Source organism: Marmota monax, unplaced genomic scaffold (genome assembly GCF_021218885.2).
Source record: "Marmota monax isolate L192 unplaced genomic scaffold, Marmota_monax_Labrador192_F-V1.1 WCK01_AAM20220418_F8-fsc00120, whole genome shotgun sequence".
Lineage (NCBI taxonomy): Eukaryota > Metazoa > Chordata > Mammalia > Rodentia > Sciuridae > Marmota > Marmota monax.
Window position 1 is genome coordinate 4,782,259 of NW_026694424.1, and position 21,893 is coordinate 4,804,151.

At 37.4% G+C, this 21,893-nt stretch overlaps 1 protein-coding gene across 2 annotated transcripts in view; it reads right to left on the reverse strand.

Annotated features, from left to right (window-relative positions):
- Positions 1 to 16,487: 16,487 nt before the first annotated feature.
- The window catches only part of Otulinl (OTU deubiquitinase with linear linkage specificity like), a 29,007-nt gene continuing 23,601 nt past the window's right edge, over positions 16,488 to 21,893 (reverse strand). For both annotated transcript variants that reach the window (XM_046468304.2, XM_046468305.2), the window contains exons 6-8: positions 20,744 to 20,872; positions 19,035 to 19,304; positions 16,488 to 18,273 (exon numbers count right to left, since the gene is read on the reverse strand). In XM_046468304.2, the coding sequence (XP_046324260.1) occupies positions 18,100 to 18,273; positions 19,035 to 19,304; positions 20,744 to 20,872 (573 nt within the window). In that variant the 3' untranslated portion in view covers positions 16,488 to 18,099. The remainder of the gene's footprint in view (positions 18,274 to 19,034; positions 19,305 to 20,743; positions 20,873 to 21,893) is intronic.

The following is a 21,893-nucleotide window of genomic DNA, read 5'->3' on the forward strand; positions in this document are numbered from 1 at the left end:
GAGAACTCTGACCAATTGATTGCTTACTTCAATGAGTCTCTTGCCATGTTTAATGGCCACTTAACAACAATAGCTGGTGTTTTGTGCCAATACCACCAACTAAAGGGCTTACACACTGTTAACAATTCTGGACACCATCTTGGGAGAATTGTTACAAAGAGTCTTCTCTTTCCCTCCACAGAATTAGAGCTTGAAAGAACGACATAAAACACAACATAAAGAGACTATATTGTCATTATTTCCTGTATCTTCAGACCTCATACATTTAGTTTTAATATTGTTACAGAAACTACATTAAAGTTCTAAGATTTAAGAATAAAATTAACCCTAATCCCATCCTGAGTCAATTGCACATTTCCATTTGTTCATGCCAGCTTCTAGTCCTGCCCATGTTCAGAACTCATTTTATTACATTCAACACTTTTTGTGAACATTTTGTCATGCATATTTTTTTCAGTATTCTTTTATTTTTCCTCCCATCCCCTCCTACAACCCATAGATAAATGATGCTATCAGTCCTATATTTATTCTTCTATAATTTGTCCATTTTAAAACTATCATGTATGCATATGTGGATGTGTCTGGGCGTATGTACAGGCATAGGTATTCAATCCTCAGCATATACAGGTTTGGTTCTAGGACCCTCCCCCAGCAGATACTGAAGTCTGTGGATGATCAAGTCCCTTTATAAAATGGCATAGTATTGGCATGTGATCCATATACATCCTCTTGTATCTCACCTCTAGATTACTTATAATACCTAATACAATATAAATGCCATATAAAGTTATTATACTATATTTGTAGAAAATAATGACATGAATAAAAGTCTGTACATATGCAGTACAAATGCAATTTTTCTAAAAATGTTTTTAACTGAAGTTGGTTAAATCCACTGATGGACTGATTACATACAGAGAGAGAGAGAGAGACAGACAGACAGACAGACAGACACATAAGTATGAAGAGTATGTTTTGTGTTTGCAGTACTGAGCATACAGCCAGGGTCTCACACATGCTGGGCAGGTGATCTGCCACTGAGCTACGTCTGCATCTCTGTATGGTGAAGTTTGAGTCACTACTTCTTAGACATAGGAAAAAAAATGAACCATACTCTATATTTCAAATCAGCTTTTCCACTCCACAATACATCAAAATTTCTCTCTAGTCATATGGATTAAATTTATTCTTTTTAATTGAAGGATTTATATTATTCACATTTAATGAAATGTTGGGATTGGATTAAATCTACCATCTTGCTATTTGTTCTCTATTCATCACTTCTCTTCTCTGTTCATTTTTCCCTTATTCCTTTCTACTGGTTTGTTAGCTATGCCTCAGCATGTTAGTTTTTAGTGGTTGTGTGAATATTTATAATATTCTTATCAAGGCCACTTTATTTATTTATTTCTTGGGGTGCCGGGATTGAACTCAGGGGTACTTGACCATTGAGCCACACCCCAGTGCTGAGAGCCACAAACAAGTCAAGATGGCGCCTGGCAGTATGCTAGGAGGAGTGGTTTAAAAAGTAACGCCATCGAGTCATTAAGATGATGTTAATTGAGTTGAGCTGTGTATAATTGTTAAGATGATGAGGATTGCTGTATCTGGATGATGTTAATTGAAACAAGCTGTGTATAATCAGTTAAGTGTATATATACCTCTACTCTCCTACAATAAAGCGGTTCCCGCTGTATCAACCTTCACAAGTTGCTTGTCGCCCCCCACCCCACCCCGGTTACTTTGCCCAGCCAGCTGGGCTGCGGCACCCCAGCCCTGTTTTATATTTTATTTAGAGACAGGGTCTCACTGAGTTGCTTAGTGCCTCACTTTTTTTGCTGAGGCTGTCTTTGAACGCTGGATCCTCCTGTCCTCAGCCTCCCAAGCTGCTGGGATCACAGGCATGCACCACTGTGCCCAGCATCAAGGTCACTTTAAATAATAATATTTGAATGTTACGTTATAACAGCATACTTCCATTTTCCTATCTCATCCTTTGACTGTCACATACTTTCTTTTTTTTATTTATTTTTAAATTTTTTTATTGGTTGTTCAAAACATTACAAAGCTCTTGACATATCATATTTCATACATTAGATTCAAGTGGGTTATGAACTCCCATTTTTACACCAAATACAGATTGCAGAATCCCATCGGTTACACATCCACATTTTTACATGATGCCATATTAGTGACTATTGTATTCTGCTACCTTTCCTATCCTCTACTATCCCCCCTCCCCTCCCCTCCCATCTTCTCTCTCTACCCCATCTACTGTAATTCATTTCTCTCCTTGTTTTTTTTTTCCCATTCCCCTCACAACCTCTTATATGTAATTTTGTATAACAATGAGGGTCTCCTTCCATTTCCATGCACACACTTTATTTCTGTACACTTTCTTTGAACTTCAAATTCATTGATATTTTTACTTTCCCTAAGTACTTTTAAAATAAAATTTTAAATAACCATAAAATACTTTTACATAATTCACAGTGGTACACACCTATAGTCCCAGGTACTTGGAGGTTGAGACAGGAAGATCTCGAGTTCGAGGCTACTGTGGGCAACAAAGCAAGACCCTATCTCTTATAAAACAAACACTTTCATATTACCTGCAGCTTATGTTTGTCTTAGAAATCTTTATTTCATCCTAAGGTGAGATTTTTAAAGGGGATTTTTGCTGGTATAGAACCCTATGTTGATAATATATTTTTTCATTTTGAAATGTGAACATGTTGTACCACTGTCTTGGGACTTTCACTGTCACTGGAAACAGCTCTGCTCTCATTCTTATTTGGTTCTGCTGTACATCATATGCCCCTTTTCACTGGCTGATTTTTAAGATTATCTCTTTATCTCTGTTTTCAGAAATTTGGTTTTGATGTTCTTCAATGTATATGTTTCTCCTACTTGGGGTTCATTAAGGCTCTTGCATCTGTGGTTCATAGTTTTGATCATATTTGAAAAATTTCAGCCATTATTTCTTAAATATTTCTGTATCTCTTGTCCACTCACATTGCCCCGCACCCCAATATTTTTCTGGGGCTCCAATTATACATATAATAAACCACTGAATATTACCTACAAGTTACTGAGGCCCCATTTATTCTTTTTCAGTGTTTCAGTTTGAAACATTTCTGTTGCTACAAGTTCACTCATCTTTTATTTTTCCATTTTTAAGATGCAGTTAATTCTATCCAGTGTATTTTTCATTTCAGATACTGTTTTTTCCTTCACTTCTAAAAGTTCTGTTTCATTCTTTGTATCTCTTCAATATCTCTACTGATTATTATTGAAGGATATGAAATAACAACCCCCAGGGAGAAAGAATGGATCCTGGGTGGAGAAGGCAAACAATGGGCTCTGGGCTCTGGACTTTCCTCCCAGTAACAATGGTTTCAAGCTTTTTTTGGTTGTTGTTGTTCTAATTAGTTATACATAACAGCAGAATGCATTTTGACTCATTGTACATAAATGGAGCACAATATTTTATTTCTCTGGTTATAAAACCAAAGGTCATATGTTTTCTCTGATAAGTGGGTTTCAAGCTTTTTGCATCTGCTTTCCAGATTTAGACTTTGAACCCTGCATAACTAGTTACCTGACTGCCCAAGTCTCTAATGATTAACACACTAAATATTCTGCCATGTTTAACTCTCATTAAAATCTATGAAAAACAGACCCCTTATAACCAGTTGCCATTTTCTCCCCTAAAAATGTGCCATTCCACCCCTGCTTCATAAAGTCTACTTGGTGATCCATTAAGGTCTGCTCCCATTTTGGTTATTTTTGCTTACAATTATACTCATATTGTTTAAAGATCCTTGAACACATTGAGCATATTTGTAAGAGTACTGCTGAAAGCTCAGTCCTTGTACCTGATGCCAATCCAATAACAAGGATACGATTTTGAGAAAAAGGAAGAAAAAAATGTATTGCTTGGCTAGCAAAGGAGCACAGGGAACTCCTGTCCCAGATGCTGTGATTTTGCCCATCAGCAGGAACAGGGAACTGTTAAAGAGGTGGTTCAAAGGCTACATTCCTCTGTTCTATGTTGGAGTTATATTTCACTTGTTAATTTGGGAGACAGTCATTTCTGAGAACTTCTGATACCAACCCAAAGTCTGTTTTACTTCACTCCTATAGTGGGTATGTACGCTCAAAGACAGATAAATCTGCCTAAAATGGGAAAGAAAGGTAACCCTATTTCCCCTGGATTAGGGAGGGGGAGAGATTAGTAGGGAATAGGGAGAAAGGAAGAGAAAGAAAATGTCTGTTTAAAAAGTAAACTGCAGAGGCAGAGCAGCAAGGGCTATATTCAAAGAATAAAGTGGACCACTGTTATAAGAGCTATTTAAAAGTTTTGTATAATAATTCTATCATCTCTGCCATTGATAGATTATTTTCTATTGACTGTTTTCTTCTCCTCTTTATATGTTACATTTTCATATTTCTTGGAATGTCTAATAATTTTTTATTGGCTGCAAAACATTGAGTTTTTGTGAGTATCTAAACTTTGCTATCCTTCCTTGAAGTGCAGCTTTGTTCTGGGACATTTATTACTGGAAAATCAGATTGGTTTGACTCTTTGCATGGTTTTGTAAGAGGGGTCCACTTTATGCTTTGAATGTAACTCTTGCTGCTCTGCCACTTATTTTTTAAAATGGACGAGTTTCTTTCTTTTCCTCTTGCTGGGTTCCTTCCTAATCTCTCCCCCTCCCTAATCACAGGGTAAACAGGATTACCTTTCTCCCCCATCCTAGGCAGAGTTATCTGTCCCTGAGTACATCCTCACCTTGGGAAGGAAGTAATCCAGACTTTGGGGATAGTACCAGAAGACCTCAGACATGACTATCTCACAAATTAACAAGTGAACATGTGGAATGTAGGTATCATTTGAATCACCTCTTTAAAAGCCCCCTATTCCTGATGATGGGCAAAATCACAGTCTTTGGGACAGGAGTTCCCTGTGTTTTTCCTTTGCTAGCAAAGCAATAAATCTTTTACTTTTTTCTCAAAACCTTGTCTTCATTATTGGATTGGCATCAGGAACAGGGACTGAGCTTTCAGCAACAGTTTCTTTCTTTTTTTTTTTTTCATGATTTCTTTTTAAACGTTTTAAGGTCAGTTCTGTAAAAGCCTATACTCTGGAATAGTTCAGATACTACCAAAATGTGACCCTTCTGGGTCTCTTGGAAGGATAACATAGAAGTTCTTTGGACAGAGATTCATAAAATCCTGTCTCCAGGTAAAGCCTGAGACCAAAATCTCAGAAAAAGGAAGTAAATAAGTATGATGAGATAATTTCAAATGGTTCCAGAGCCATTTCCTTACCATTTACTTGCTTTTCCTGAATATGAGTAACTATGGGTATAGCACCAACAGTACCTGTTCTATAAAGTACTTGCTTCTTCCTGCATAGATGTTCAGCTTAACGATGGGAGTCATCAGAATGAAGCTGTAAGTCTGGCTGCTTTTGGTCATTTCGGTAGTGTTGTTCAACATTGGGCATTGCTGATTTTTAGTTCATAGGAAATATTTCCTCTTCTCTCTAGTCATTTAAAAAACAAGGCCAGACAGAAAAACAGAATTCTACACTTGGCTTAGCTTAGTTTCATAGTTAAACTTTGAAATGTATGTAAGTTTAATGCCTCCATCACAGGTTGATCTAGAAAGGGATCTACATTAGAATATCCATTTATAATACTAAACTACCTTTTCTTTTCTTTCTTTCTTTTTTTTTCCATTTTGCAGTTTTGAGGATTGAGCTCAGAGCCTTGCCCATGCTAGGCAAGCACTCTATCACTGAGACACAGCCCAGCTCTATTTATTTCAAGACAGTGTCTCATTAAGTTGCCTAGACTGGCTTTCAACCTGAGATCCTCCTGCCTCTACTTCCAGAGTAGCCAGGATTAAAGGCTGCACCACTGTGCCCAGCTCCAAAATATCTTTTCTGATATGTACAATCAAGTCTTCCAAAAATTTCCCACTGGTTTTCCTTCAGTGTCTATAAAATCACCAATGCAATTCTAACCAACTAGCATAGCCATCAGGTTTATTTTTTTAAGGGGCTGGAAATTACCGCTCTATTCCCTGGCTCCAAGATGTGCCTTAACAAATATAATATTTCTTAGAAATAATAATAGGTTTAGGGCAGTGGGGGAAGGGCTATCTCATTAGAGGAAACATAAAACTAGCCTATGATAGAGCTGTTGGGAATTCTGTGTGTGAAATTTCAGACCATCAGATTTGGCCTTCATGCTTATGCTTAAGAATGGAGCCAATATTTCACTGCCAGTATGAACTTACTACCCATGGTACAACAAATTAAGGAAGAGAACAACAAATTAAGGAAGTTGTCACGGAACCAGGAGGAAGCCAACAATGGCAGATCCAACACTTGTAACATGAAGTTCAAGTACTGGAGCCAGAATGCTTTGCAAACAGAGCTATCCAGCTGTGGGCTAAAAGTGTGACTGAAAACGTGCCTAGATGAGGTTAAGAGGACAAAAGAGAACTGTAATCTCTTTTCCATCAAAACACTTGCAGTGAAGCACATACAGCTATTGTCTGCATTATAAAACAGTGTTAGTGTCTTTTCAGCTACTTAGATCAACAACAACCTGCCCAGGAAGTGAATTACTCTGGGCAACTGTAACATTTTTTCTTTCCATCTTCTACCTTGACTATTGAAATTACTTCACAAAAGTAATGTTTGTGCATGACAAACTACCCTAAGACTTTAGTGTCACCAGACTTGTCTTTGTTCCTCTCAAAATAATGGATAAACATCAATATCAGTGAGAATACTAATTAGATGTTTACAAATTTTAATTACATCCTGATCTGAACATCCATACTGAACTGATTCTTTTGCCATCAGCAAAGGTTATTTATATGTATCCTTGTATGAACTGGACATTATTACCCTATGTGCATATTCGATTACATGACTTGTCTAACTCTACATCACATACAAATAGAAGAATGAGAAGTTATACTCAATTTATGTATTTTGTGTCAAAATGCATTCTATTGTCGTGTATAATTAATTAGAACAAATAATTTTTTTTTGAAAAAAGAAGCCTAGTGGGTATTGCATATAATTTGAGGTGTGATTACCTCACACCCACTTTCTAGAAACTTTGAATCTGCACTGCAGGGTCCTCCTTCCCATGCACTGGCCACAAATGATTGGACACAGATGTGCACAAGGGTCAAGGATCACAGGCAAGCTGAGCCATTCATGTTCTAATCTCAGGAATCTGAACTCAGGAACTCAGATGCAGTTCCTTTCAGTGGTAGCAGTGAGGAGTAGGGATGCACGCAGAAAAACACAAGAGGAGGGGAGAGAGAGAACATGTACAAAGTGAAGCAGACCAATCTTGGGGCAGCTCATGGACTATGTGAGAGGAAACAAAGCTGGTTACCTTAGTACTTGATTTTATTATAGATTTCAGGCAATTTACAGAGACTGGCTCTAATTCCTGCCCTGGCAGCCTGTGGGAGTCTCCCTGTCCAGCTCACTTACACACTTATCTGCCTTTACAATCTAAAGTGCTTGAGCAGAACCCAAACTATGTAAGAAGCTCATATTCCTTGCATTTCTGGTAGTACTAATGTAGGCTCAGGCAATATTTCCTACTAATCATAAAACAAAGATTTAAGCTCAGGAACATTTGTCATTCACAATAAAAATACAGAACTGGATTTCATCAATTTGCTCAAAGTTCTTAGTTCAGACATTTAGCCTGGGCCTCCTCTTTAGCCACCATCTTTGAGGACTGCAAAGCCAACTAAGCAGTTTATTTTTCACTGAGTGTCAGGGATGTCAGGAAACGAAGGACAGATGTATGTATGCAGGTTAATAGAGCCTGGTGGAGAAGAATGTTTGATGTCCCCTAATGTTCAAGAACTCCCTCCTATCACACTTGCCACCAAAAGGGATTTTCCTTAGTACTGGTGATAAGCTTCTAGGGCACTCACTTTTCCTGATCTCAGATGTGTACCTTGGCTGTGTGCCACTGTCCTCTGATTTTGATAATCATCTGTATGGACTTGTGTTCCTTCCGTGGATTCAGGCTGATTCAGGCTGTCCATGACCTTGCCTTTGCTGCTGGTTTGCTACGCCAGCCTGGCTGAATACCACATTTCCAAACTCAGACCTGCATAGTGCTATGTAAAGCCCAGGAAGGGCAGCAGGCAGGTAGGCAGAACCCTTCCAAAGGCAGTGGAACACAGCATGTGTATTCTTAGGACGACTTAAGATCCCACTCATTCTTAGGCACTTGTGACTCCACTAACACACACTCGTTCATGAGCCATATTTGTTGAAGAACCTATTTCTGGGTGCATTCAATAGTACTGGTTAATTTTAACCTCACTAGGGATTCAGTGTTAGCAAAACTTGGATCGACTTCTGGTGGACAATCTCTAAGCAACATTAATTTGATGAATATGTCCGAGTATCATTAGCTTTGGGAAACTCCTCCCAGGACTACATCTAAAAATTTGCTCTTCAAGTCCTAGACTGATAAAAAGAAATTTCAGGGAAAAATAATTATTAGATTCTTTGTCTCTTTAAAGAGTAACTGAGCTTGGCTATTATTATCAACTTTCAATTCAAAATTCCTTTGGTATTTCTATGAGCACTAATCACCATGTTCTAGTCATGACGATGTGAGGTCCTTGTCCCTTCCCACAGGAGCTTAAAATCTGGTAAAGAAATAAAATGTGATGATGATTTTCCTTAGGCAGAAAATTGTGAAACCAAACAGATTCTTGCTGATTTCTTCTGAGGGACTGGAGAAGGCTATCTTCTCAAAAAAGTATCACCTTTGTAATGAGACTATCCAGAAGCCTGACCCTAGGACTTTCTGCCAAATAGACCTTTATGCAAATTGGGAGAAGATGCCCTAACTGGCACAGGACTGAACAAAAAAGTAATAACCCCAGCAAAAACAGCACTGCCCTCACACAGGTAAAAATATCAGAATCTGTTGATTATTGTCTAAAATGTATATTTCAATGGTTCTAAGGGTGGTCTGTAGACCAGTGTTATCTCATGAAGTCTTTGTTACCAGTCTGCAAGATTAAGTATAGAAATTGAGAATGTAAAGAAACTTTAAAAGCAATTCAATCTCAGTGCAACATTTTTATTATATTTATAAAGTGCCTTTAGTTTAAAAAGCACTACCTTATCACAATTTTCAAAAGAAAAAAGCCACTTTACTTCCTGTTTTAGAAAGAGAATCCTGGAGTGTTTCCTCTTCTTGTACAGTTCCATGTACCAAGTACCTTTTCAAAGTGCTTACACTTATGAACGCACAGAGGAGGGGCAAGGCAACCAAAAAATACAACTACCAATGTAAATGGTCTCACAAGCTGGTAGAAGCATTCCCATGTGAAATATAAACCAAGTGGAAAATGAATTTTATTCATTTACCATTTGCTGATTAAATATACTCCAGTGATGAGCTTTTAACCTACCCAGTATGTTTAACTATAGCTAAAGGGAGTTTGTGATAAGAGAGATGTAAATATTTGTCTTTCCTATTTGTCCATGAAGATACCAATGTTTTATAACAACATCCCCTCATCTCTGATCCTTTTTTACATAAGGGAGTCATAAATGTATCTGCTTGGAACCATGTCATACTAAAACTTCCAGAACACACAAGTAGTTTTCTTCCCCCTCCTCACAAGTCAGTTTGTACTGGATGCTTCTCCTCATCTCTTGGGGTTCTTCTAAGAAGCTCTCAGTCCAACAGAAAAACTGGCACCTGAAAGAAGTACCTGTATGTGCCCACCAGCAGACATAGCTGAGATGCCACATGTTCCTGGAGTAGTTCCCAAGTTGTTTCCCAGATTTTGCTTACGGGGATACAGTGGCAATAAAACAAGGGAACCACCAGAATCTCAGGCTGTGTCTATCCTAATAACTGTTGATATATGGCAAGGTGCCTTGGAGTGAGTCATACACTGTCCATAAAGCATTCTAGGGTCACTTACTTGTACCTCATTCCACCATCTCAAAGTCGTGGTGAGCAACATATAAGACACTATCTGATACTTCACTTATATCCACCACCTGCAATTTGATATTCTCTTTGAAGTTTCATAAGTTAGGAAGAAGAAAATAGTCCTGGTGTACAAATAAGATGTTTCGATGGGAAAAATATTTCTATACTTCAGCAATACTTCTTAGAACATGTTCCTATTTTTTTTTAAAGAGAGAGAGGGATAGGGGAGAGAGAGAGAGAGAGAGAGAGAGAGAGAGAGAGAGAGAGAGAGAGAGAGAGAATTTTTTTAATATTTATTTTTCAGTTTTCGGTGAACACAATATCTTTATTTTATTTTTATGTGATGCTGAGGATCGAATCCCGCACCCTGCGCATGCCAGGCGAGCGCATTACCACTTGAGCCACACCCCCAGCCCCATGTTCCTATTAAAAAAAAAAAAAAAAACTACTTGTGCAGAAATGGACTTTAAAGCCATCTAGAGTAAGATGAAAGCATTTAGAGCAAGCACTTTTTTATTTAAGAAAATTCTCTTTACGGAAATTCCCAGGAATCATTACAAATGAGTCAGTGACACTCACTGGTGACAGCAAAATGACTTAAAAACCTCCTAAGACCTGATGATATTAATTATAAGGATTGACAGATTGATTAGACACAGAAATTTGATTTTTTAAACAGAGAGTGGTATTTTCCACAATACCAGTTAGGAAAATAACCTTACCACTCCACATGTTGCCCACCTGTCCTGTGCTCATCCATACTGGCTCCTGAGCCTCACCATTTCCACACAGCAGCAAGTGTCTGCCAACATATTTCATGAGCTTCAAGTGCAGAGACAGTAGGTACACTCCTGGCTGCTCTAAAGAACACTTTAGTCCAGGGGTAACTGAGTATGTGTATAAGTGGTTTTCCATTCACTTATAAACTATGTGCAATTAAGCATAAATATAATCCAGATGAGCTTTCATTTTCTTGGCCTAAAGAAGTAATGACAAGAGTGAAGCAAAAGTGAATTAACCAATTATTTTGGGAAAATAACATAGAATTTGCTATACTACTTAAATTCACTTAATTTTTAAATTTTTTGTGCATCTGGCGATTGAATCCAAGGCCTCACACATGCTAGGCAACCATCATACCACCAAGCTACATCTCCAGCCTCTGAACTCACTCAATTTTGTGTCTAGCTATTTTAAAAAATTGTGATTAAAAATAGGATTTGAAGGAAAGTGAATATTATTTGTCAATTAAAGTAAAAAATTTAAAAACCAAAGTGAATGGCTATGAAGTATATATAAATATTTAATTATGATAAACAATACTCAACTGTGATAAGAAACCTATAGACAATTTTAAATCCATGAAAATAGACATTATTATATATATATATACTTTTAAACAATAACTGATTGTGTTAAACAGCATGAAATATATCTTGAAAACAGAATAATACAGCGTTAGATACTTACTTTTTTAAGATAAAACTATTGCTGATTCTGGAATTAGTCACCTACTTATTCATACATATTCAGATTTTGAGGGGTTAGTTATCAATTAAAACATATTTACCTTCACTGGGCATGGTCACACATACCTGCAATCTCAGTGACTTGGGAGGCTGAGGTAGAAGGATTACAAGTTTGAGATCAGCCTTGGGAACTAAGCAAGACCCTCAGCAACTTAATGAGACCCTGTCTCAAAACAAAAAAAAAATACTAGAGCCATATAGCTTGGTGGTTCCTCCATACGAAAAAAGAAAAAAAAATTACCTTCTTTGATGTGATATTCTCAACATTTGCAGAGTATTCAGAAAAGTTTTAGATTTTTTTTCTTCCCCAAGACCATCTTGGACAGAACTGAAGTTATTTTTCTTTGATCTTACTAAAACAGTAAGTAAGAAAAATAGCAAACATTTCCATCTAAAATTTATCTGCAGTAAAATCCAAGGGAAATTAGCCCTGATCCAGCTGCTCCTCTCTCCTGCAGGCCAGCTTTTACCATCTCAGCTGGGTTTCCCATACCTTAGAAGGCCCTGGGCTTTCACTTGACTATCTGCAGTGGAAAAGACTTTTGGTTCAATATCATGAAGACCCTCATGGTCACCCTGATGGCCCTGAATTAATAATTTCATGGGTACCTTCCAAATGATAGTGTTCCTAAGTTGGACCTGGAAGTCACCTACAGTTAACTGTTTCACTTTAGAGACAAAATAACCGTGATATTCCAGAGACATTTGGTCATCTAAACCTCCCTCACATTGGACTTCTCCACTGAGGATCTTTTGGGCTCAGAGAAAATTCTCAGATGTGATAAAAAGTATGCAAAAGTAAAAGAAATCCCAGTGTCAAGTGTAGAATTAAACTTGCCTCCTAAAGTCATCTTAAAGATGAAAAAAATGCATTGGGGAGGGTTAAATGCACTGTGGTGACAGCTGCACAGTAATGTCACTGACTATATACTTGAAGATCGTTCAAATGGTAGATGTTATGCTATGCATATTTTAACAACAAAAAATTCATTCTTGAACTAATATCCATTCTACCCATCAGTATGGCCACACAGCCAAGATTTAAGAAACTTATTCTAAAATCAGAAAAAGACAAGGGCATTATGTTTTAATTTTTTCCATAGGTTTATCACCATTTAGGTTATGAAATGCATTTAAATGTTGGCACCGCACAGATAGTTTATTGTTGGCATTTAAAAGTGGTGCCAGTGGTTGCCCAGCTAGCCCAGTCAGTAGCACATGAGACCTTCCAAAGTGGTGCTACTTTATATGCAGCTCCTCCTGGCTACTCAGTTTGTTTTACTCATTAAATTTAAAAAAAGGAAGAACAAGAACAACAACAACAAAAAACAAAGCACTCAATACCTCCACCCTGAAAGCCTTCTGCTTGAGTACCTTCCTAAAACATTGCCACTATTTAAATGTCATCCTTATTTTCACTGTGTTGAAAAGTGCTTTTTCACAATTTGGTCTTGACCCTCCATTTAAAGAAGTCTTCCAATAACAAAGGAAGAAATAGAAGAAGCCATCAAAAGACTACCAACCAAAAAAAGCCCTGGACCGGATGGGTATACAACCTTCAAAGAAGAATTAATACCAATACTTTTCAAGCTATCTCAAGAAATAGAAAAAGAAGGAGCTCTTCCAAATTCATTCTATGAGGCCAACATCACCCTGATCCAGAAACCAGACAAAGACACTTCAAAGAAAGAAAACTGCAGACCAATATCTCTAATGAACTTGGATGCAAAAATTCTCAATAAAATCCTGGCGAATCGAATACAAAAGCATATCAAAAAAATTGTGCACCATGATCAAGTAGGATTCATCCCTGGGATGCAAGGCTGGTTCAATATACGGAAATCAATAAATGCTATTCACCACACCAATAGACTTAAAGACAAGAACCATATGATCATCTCGATAGATGCAGAAAAAGCATTCGATAAAGTACAGCATCACTTTATGTTCAAAACACTAGAAAAACTAGGGATAACAGGAACTTACCTCAACATTGTAAAAGCTATATATGCTAAACCTCAGGCTAGCATCATCCTAAATGGAGAAAAATTGAAGGCATTCCCTCTAAAATCTGGAACAAGACAGGGATGCCCTCTATCACCACTTCTATTCAATTTAGTTCTTGAAATACTAGCCAGAGCAATTAGACAGACAAAAGAAATTAAAGGCATAAAAATAGGAAAAGAAGAACTTAAATTATCGCTACATGATAATATATTTAACAGACCCAAAAGGGTCTACAAAGAAACTGCTAGAGTTAACAAATGAATTCAGCAAAGTGGCAGGATATAAAATCAACACGCATAAATCAAAGGCATTCCTGTATATCAGCAACAAAACTTCTGAAATAGAAATGAGGAAAACCACTCCATTCACAATATCCTCAAAGAAAATAAGATACTTGGGAATCAACCTAACAAAAGAGGTGAAATAATTATACAATGAAAACTACAGAACCCTAAAGAGAGAGATAGAAGAAGATCTTAGAAGATGGAAAAATGTACCCTGTTCATGGATAGGCAGAACTAACATCATCAAAATGGCGATATTACCCAAAGTTCTCTACAGGTTTAATGCGATGCCAATCAAAATCCCAACGGCATTTCTTGTAGAAATAGATAAAGCAATCATGAAATTCATATGGAAAAACAAAAGACCCAGAATAGCAAAAGCAATTCTAAGCAGGAAGTGTGAATCTGGAGGTATAGCGATACCAGAGTTCAAACTGTACTACAGAGCAATAGTAACAAAAACAGTGTGGTACTGGTACCAAAACAGGCAGGTGGACCAATGGTACAGATAGAGGACACAGAAACCAATCCACAAAATTACAACTTTCTTATATTTGATAAAGGGGCTAAAAGCATGCAATGGAGGAAGGATAGCATCTTCAACAAATGGTGCTGGGAAAATTGAAAATCCATATGCAACAAAATGAAACTGAATCCCTTTCTCTTGCCATGCACAAAAGTTAACTCAAAATGGATCAAGGAGCTAGGTATCAAATCAGAGACACTGCGTCTGATAGAAGAAAAAGTTGGCTACGATCTACATACTGTGGGGTCGGGCTCCAAATTCCTTAATAGGACGCCCATAGCCCAAGAGTTAATAACAAGAATAAACAAATGGGACTTACTTAAACTAAAAAGTTTTTTATCAGCAAGAGAAACAATAAGAGAGGTAAATAGAGAGCCTACCTCCTGGGAACAAATTTTTACCCCTCACACTTCAGATAGAGCCCTAATATCCAGAATATACAAAGAACTCAAAAAATTAAACAATAAGATAACAAATAACCCAATCAACAAATGGGCCAAGGACCTGAACAGACACTTCACAGAGGAGGACATACAATCAATCAACAAGTACATGAAAAAATGCTCACCATCTCTAGCTGTCAGAGAAATGCAAATCAAAACCACCCTAAGATACCATCTCACTCCAGTAAGATTGGCAGCCATTATGAAGTCAAACAACAATAAGTGTTGGCTAGGATGTGGGGAAAAGGGTACACTTGTACATTGCTGGTGGGACTGCAAATTGGTGAGGCCAATTTGGAAAGCAGTATGGAGATTCCTGGGAAAGATGGGAATGGATCCACCATTTGACCCAGCTATTGCCCTTCTCGGACTATTCCCTGAGGATCTTAAAAGAGCGTACTATAGGGATACTGCCACATCAATGATCATAGTGGCACAATTCACAATAGCTAGACTGTGGAACCAACCTAGTTGCCCTTCAATAGATGAATGGATAAAAAAAATGTGGCATCTATACACAATGGAGTATTACGCAGCACTAAAAAATGACAAAATCATAGAATTTGCAGGGAAATGGATGGCATTAGAGCAGATTATGCTAAGCGAAGCTAGCCAATCCTTAAAAAACAAATGCCAAATGTCTTCTTTGATATAAAGAGAGCAACTAAGAACAGAACAGGGAGCAAGAGCATGAGGAAAAGATTAACATTAAACAAAGACGAGTTGGGGGAGAGAAAGGGAGAGAGAAGGGAAAGCATATGGAAATGGTAGGAGACCCTCAATGTTACACAAAATTACATATAAGAGGTTGTGAGGGGAAAGGGGGCGGGAAACAAGGGAGAAAATTGAACAACAGCAGATGAGGTAGAGAGGGAAGATGGGAGGGGAGGGGAGGGGGGATAGTAGGGGATAGGAAAGGTAGCAGAATACAACAGTCACTAATATGCCATTATGTAAAAATGTGAGTGTGTAACCGATGTGATTCTGCAATTTGTATTTGGGGTAAAAATGGGAGTTCATAACCCAATTGAGTCAAATGTATGAAAGATGATATATCATGAGCTTTGTAATGTTTTGAACAACCAATAAAAAAAAAGAAACCAAAGTAGTCATGCATACACATTATAAAACAAAAACAAACAAACAAACAAAAAAGAATTCTTGCCCCATGCCACCCTGTCCCCACAACACACAATCAGGATAAGCATACTGGGTTGATTGATGTCATACAGTTATAGGCTGCCAATCCTAGGGAAAAAGATTTTCCTTTCATTCCTGGACTGATATGGAAATGATTACACTGGTTACGGAGATCCAAAGTGAATGGTAATATGCAAAAGCCAGATAGGCACCTAACAGTTCCATTGGAGCCAAAAATTCAGAGCAGCAATTCCATAAATATTAGTCACAGCCACCTACAGCAGGTTGTCACCATGTCTACTTGTGAATAGAATAGGTGAAGTTTGTGCTTTCTTGGTCACAGTAATACAGCAAGGGGGGCATTTCTGACACTGTCAATTATATGGTTGGGGTTATGCAAAACCATGGACATGTCCAAGCCAGAAGGGGCTGTGGAAGTCAGAACTCTTGTTTTGAGTTGCTAACAAGGTAACACAAAGCCCCTTGATCTGAGTTTATTAATTTTCAACCAGAAAACAAAATGACAGGGGACACTGTTGGACATCTTAGTTTTATAGTACATACAATTGATCATCTCCATTGCAAAAGAATGTGAATATTAATTTCATATGCTTCAGCATTTAACATACCTTTTTTATTTATTCAAAAAACAATACAATCATGGGATAATGTTAGTGCCAAGCATGTTGTTAAGTAAGTCACTTATTTGTCATAAAGGAAGTTGTAATTTTGAAGTGAAATGTCATTAGCAAGATTTTTTAAATAATTTTTAATTTATTGAAATTCAAAAGATGAGCAAGGCATCTCCAAAATAAAGATTTCCAAAATGACTAAAAAAGTATTTCCAAAATAAAATAAAAATTAGTCAATCTGAGAATACTAGGCTTCTGTTGCTCCTGTAACATATTACATCATACTCAAGTGGTTTAACCATTGAAGAAATTACCTTAGAGTTCTTCGGATTTCATCTGACCTGGGACTTGCTGGGTTGAAATCAAGGTGTTGGCAGGGCTGTGCTCCTTCTGGAAGCTCTAGGAAAGAGTCTGTCCCCTGGTCTTTCCCAGCTCCCAAAGGCCCTGCATTCCTTGGCTCATATCCCCTTCCTCTTCCCAAATCAGCAATGTGCATCTCTCTGACTCCTCTTCACATTCTCCTCTGACTGACACTCTTCAGATTCCCTCTTCCACTCTTAAGGACCCTTTCAATGACACCAGGCCCACCTGGAGAATCCAGAATAATTGCCCCCTTTCAAAGTCAATGGTTAGTATCTCAGTTCCAATTACAACCTTAATTCTCTTTTGCCATAACCCAACATAATCCCAGGTTCTGGAATTATGATGAATATATCTTTGTGTCTGGGCATATTATTCAGCCTATCACAATGAGTTTCTAGTCATCACATACAAATGTAAATATAAGCTAAATATACTACAGTTTAATATTTTTTTGTGACAGTTCAGTAATTATCATTCAGTTGCCTTAATCTATAGAATTTATCATTTTTATCTAAATAAAACCAATTAAACTGGACAGATATAACAGTAACAAAAAAAGTAATACATAAAACAAATTATACAATATTACAAAGTAGTGATTATTTGTGGGTGTGTGCCAAATGTGCATATATGTATATATAAATGTTTACATTTATATATACATATACACATAATTTTAATATTAATCAAATGGTTCTAGAAAATTAATATATAACAAAGATTCCCATGAAGGTGATGCTTACAACATATGGCCATGTTTATGATGATCTTGAACCAGCCCAAGATTAGGGTCTTAATAACACAAAGGTCAGAGATGAAGAACTTCTTTCCAGGTTAGCAGTTTTTCCATACACTTTTTCTTCTTGTTTTTTTCCTGTTGTCCATGCTAAATTTCCTTGTGGCTTAAAGGCCTGACATTATGTGAAGTTGCTGAACCTCTTAAAAACAAGGTCAACCCACCAACCCACCAAATAAATCAGTGCAGCTGTTCCAGGGGAAATCACTGAAAAATGCAGGAAAATCATCCTGCACCCAGTGTACCTGTAACTCCAGAGAAAAAGGTCCTGATTCCTTCCATAGCTGAAACACTAGCTTTGGTTTCCGAGAAATACTTTAATTGTAAGTGTGACCGAGTGCCCCGCCCACAGCAGACTTAAAAGACAGGAATGTGATAGTGACGGTCATTCTCAGTCAGCAGGGAGATCTCTGGCCACTCCCTGAGAGGCTCCTCTGGATACCAGACTGCAAAATCTCTGGAGTTAAACTTGAACAGTCGGAACACTTTTATCTTTACTTCAAGGGAGTATCCAAGTATAAACATATCAATCTGGGGATGAGATTTAAAAAAAAGAGGTCACAAACACAAATTTTCAAATTCCTGCCTCCCACCATGGTGGGGGGAGTGTTTTTCTGCAACTTATAAAATAACCTATTTGTCTACAGACCCACCCATAAGCCAGTGAGTGGGCAGACTTAGGAAAAAATGTCCATTGTGCACAAGGAAGGGGACAAGCGTAGGAACATCCCTCTAGACTAGTATGAAGAAATCATAGGAAAAAGCTGTTCAGAAAAAAAGTTGAAAAAAGAAAGGAATGCTCACAATTAGAAATTACACTGTTTTCCAACCAGCTTGATCTCATTCCAAATCAATTTGTGTAAAAATGTCAGATAACTTGATTCACCTTCTAGGAAAGCAAATCCAAAGAAAACAGAAACACTTTTCCACAAGGAAAAAAATTATGGATTTAAACATTTCAATAATTTCTATTCATCTGCAATAGGTAACCAAATGCTTTCCTGAAGCAATCTCATTTTCCAACTAGACCTCTTCTCCCGTGTGTGTGGGAGAACCTGTTGCCAGTGTGAGAAGTCAGCAAGACCAGAACTGGCACTCACCAGCCAAGGGTCTGGAGACACAGGGGCAACAAGCAAACTTACTACTCATCTTTTCCTCATTTGGCGACAATAATACCCACAAACCACCTCTGTGTAGCTGGTTTATCAAAAGTGAGACCCACAGGCCTACGTGTTTTGAGTACTGCCCTATCACCCTTAACCAAACACATGTGGTTCTACTTCCCCATTTACCTGTTCTAATCCACACGTGTCACCTACAGAATTCAGGTGATTCATCATAAAGCTCAAAGGATCTGATGATGTCTCCCTGGAAAATAGGAGTCTAAAAAGACTGGGAATGATCTTGTTAGTCTTCATTTGTTCATAAACTTCAGTGACTTGATATAGCATGATGAACTTTAAAGCTTCATAAAGTTTATGTTCCAGAATGACATCAGAAAAAAGGATGTTACACATACTTCCTCTCTTGTGATAATCTTTAATTCCACTAAATTCAGTCCACTAAAAATGTAGATGCAAAGCAAAATTTAGAAAGGCAAAAGTGAATGCATGCACCATTACATAATTTTCTAAGTATTGATAAAATAAGCCAAAGATTAAGAAATGAAAGTAGAACTTTAACTTGTCACTTTATATTTTTTTGGTGCTGATTTATTTTAACTGTAAGCATGCTACAATGGACTGAATGTGTCTACTCTCCCAAATCCATACACTGAAGCCTAACCTTGTGATAATATTAGGAGGTGAGACCTTGGGATGGCAGTTAGTTCACATGGCGGGAGCCCTCACGAATGGGGTTTGTGCCCTGATAAGAGGCCAGAAAGCTAGGTAGTTCTCCTGCCATGTGAGGACATGCAAGAAGATATTTATAAAAAAGGAAGAGGGCTGTGCCCCCTGTTAGCACCCTGATCTGACTTCTACCTCCAGAACTGCAAGAAATAAATGCTTGTTATTTAACCCACCCAGTTTATGGTATTTTGTTATAGCAGCTTGAGCATGCTCGCTCGCTCGCTCTCTCTCTCTCTCTCTCACACACACACACACACACACACACAAATCTTATAATAATAAACTAGTTTACATATTTTTCAAAAAACACCACTTACTAAACAAGTCAGTTTTCTAAAACTGCTCAAGATTGCTGGATTATCCAAAAAATATTTCAGCCAAGAACAGAGCTAGCATTCCTTCACACTTACTATGCACCAGGCACAGCTCAAAGCACTCTTCTAGTATCAATTAAATCCTCACAATAACCTATAGGGCATATACTATTCATATTTCTCTTTCATACAGATAAGAAAACTGGCTCAGAAAGTCTAAGGTATTTCCTAAAATAACCTTGCTAGTAAGTGGTAGGCTAAGGATTCATTCTAATCATCCAAAACTTGTGTCATTATTAAAAGGCAGAAAGAACTCTTAGTTATAATTACTGCATCTGTACCACCCCCAAGTTTTATTAGGGTGATTTTCAGAGGGGCACTCAGAGAACCTTGTCTGGAACTTGTACCACATTATTCTAGGTAAACAGAGGTACATGGTTGGTCAGGTTTCCAGACCACAGAACTGTAAAGGGCCTGATTATTATGCAGAACATTTCTCTTGTTTATTAATTGAAAGGAGAAAGAAGAGCTGGAAAGGAAATTAATCAGTTACTAAAAGGAACATTTCTATTTGCATGTATTACTTCCCTAACATAAAGTTAGGGTATGTTAGAAAAATATGGCTACATTAAAAAAATATGGCTACATTTGGGACATATTTTATTAATATTTATTTTTTAATTATAGGTGGGAACAATGTCTTTGTTTTACTTTATGTGGTGCTGAGGATTGAACTCAGTGCCTCATGCATGCTAGGCGAGTACTGTACCTATGAGCCACAACCCCAGCCAGGGACATATGTTTTTATTCCTAGTCTTTTTCTCCCTAAATGCTCACCTGCATTTTCAATAATTCCACACATTTACGTAATTTTCCAAACACATTTGAACCTGTATACTTCTCAGGACCAAAACTATACTGCTGGATCCAATTACAACCTTGTGAAAACAGCAGTTTTTCAGGAAGCTTGAAAAGGAAGAAGATACCAACAATCATTAGTACCCCAACATTTATTATACATAATTTGAACATGTCACAGCACATGATTTTATCTCATTTAGCATCTTCAGTTTAAAAGACTGAAACAATAGTAAAGTAAAAAGCATACAGTCATCTTTTAAAAAATTTTGTAGGTTAAATGATTTTTTTAGATTATATTTTCACTTCATCACTTCACAATGGATAAAAACCTAAATATAGGATTATGTCCATAGAAACAAATTTTTTAGATAAAATACCATACTTCCTAGATGTTGGAAACTACTTTAGAAACTATTTTTAGCTGGGTGCAGTGACTCTCATCCCAGTGACTCAGAGGGCTGAGGCAGAAGGATCACAAGTTCAAGACCCTGTGTCCAAATAAAAAATAAAAAGAGCTGGGGATGTAGCTTAGTGGCAGAGAATCCCTGGGTTAAGGTCCCCAGTACTACAAAAAAAAAAAAGAAGAAGAAGAAGAAGAAAGAAGAAAGAAGGAAGAAGGAAAAAGGAAGGAAGGAAGAAGAAGGAAGGAAGAAGAAGGAAGGAAGAAGGAAGAAGAAGAAGAAGAAGAATGAAAGAAACTATTTTTAACCAAATGAAGTTAGAGTCATACATCAGGAAACAGATGAATTATATAAGGACGCATTCTGCAAACCTGGCTATCATTTAGCAGTTAAGAGATGACTTAACCAGGATTATTTCACCTCTTAGCCTCATCCTCCACTATAAATTAAAGATAACATGTCCATTTTACAAGGCTCTTGATAGGATTAAATAAGACTACAATGTATGTAAGAATCTAGCCCATCATAGCCATCCTGATTCCGCTTGTTGAACCCAGCCAGGGTCCCTGTCATATTCCTTGTCCTCAGCAATTAGCAGCAAGGCCAGTACAATACATACCCGACAAATATTTGCTAGATAAAACAGAAATTAAAAAAGAAGTTCATATAAAAGATGTTAAATAAAGAATGCACGTGTGTGTGTGTGTTTGTGTGTGTGTAAAAGA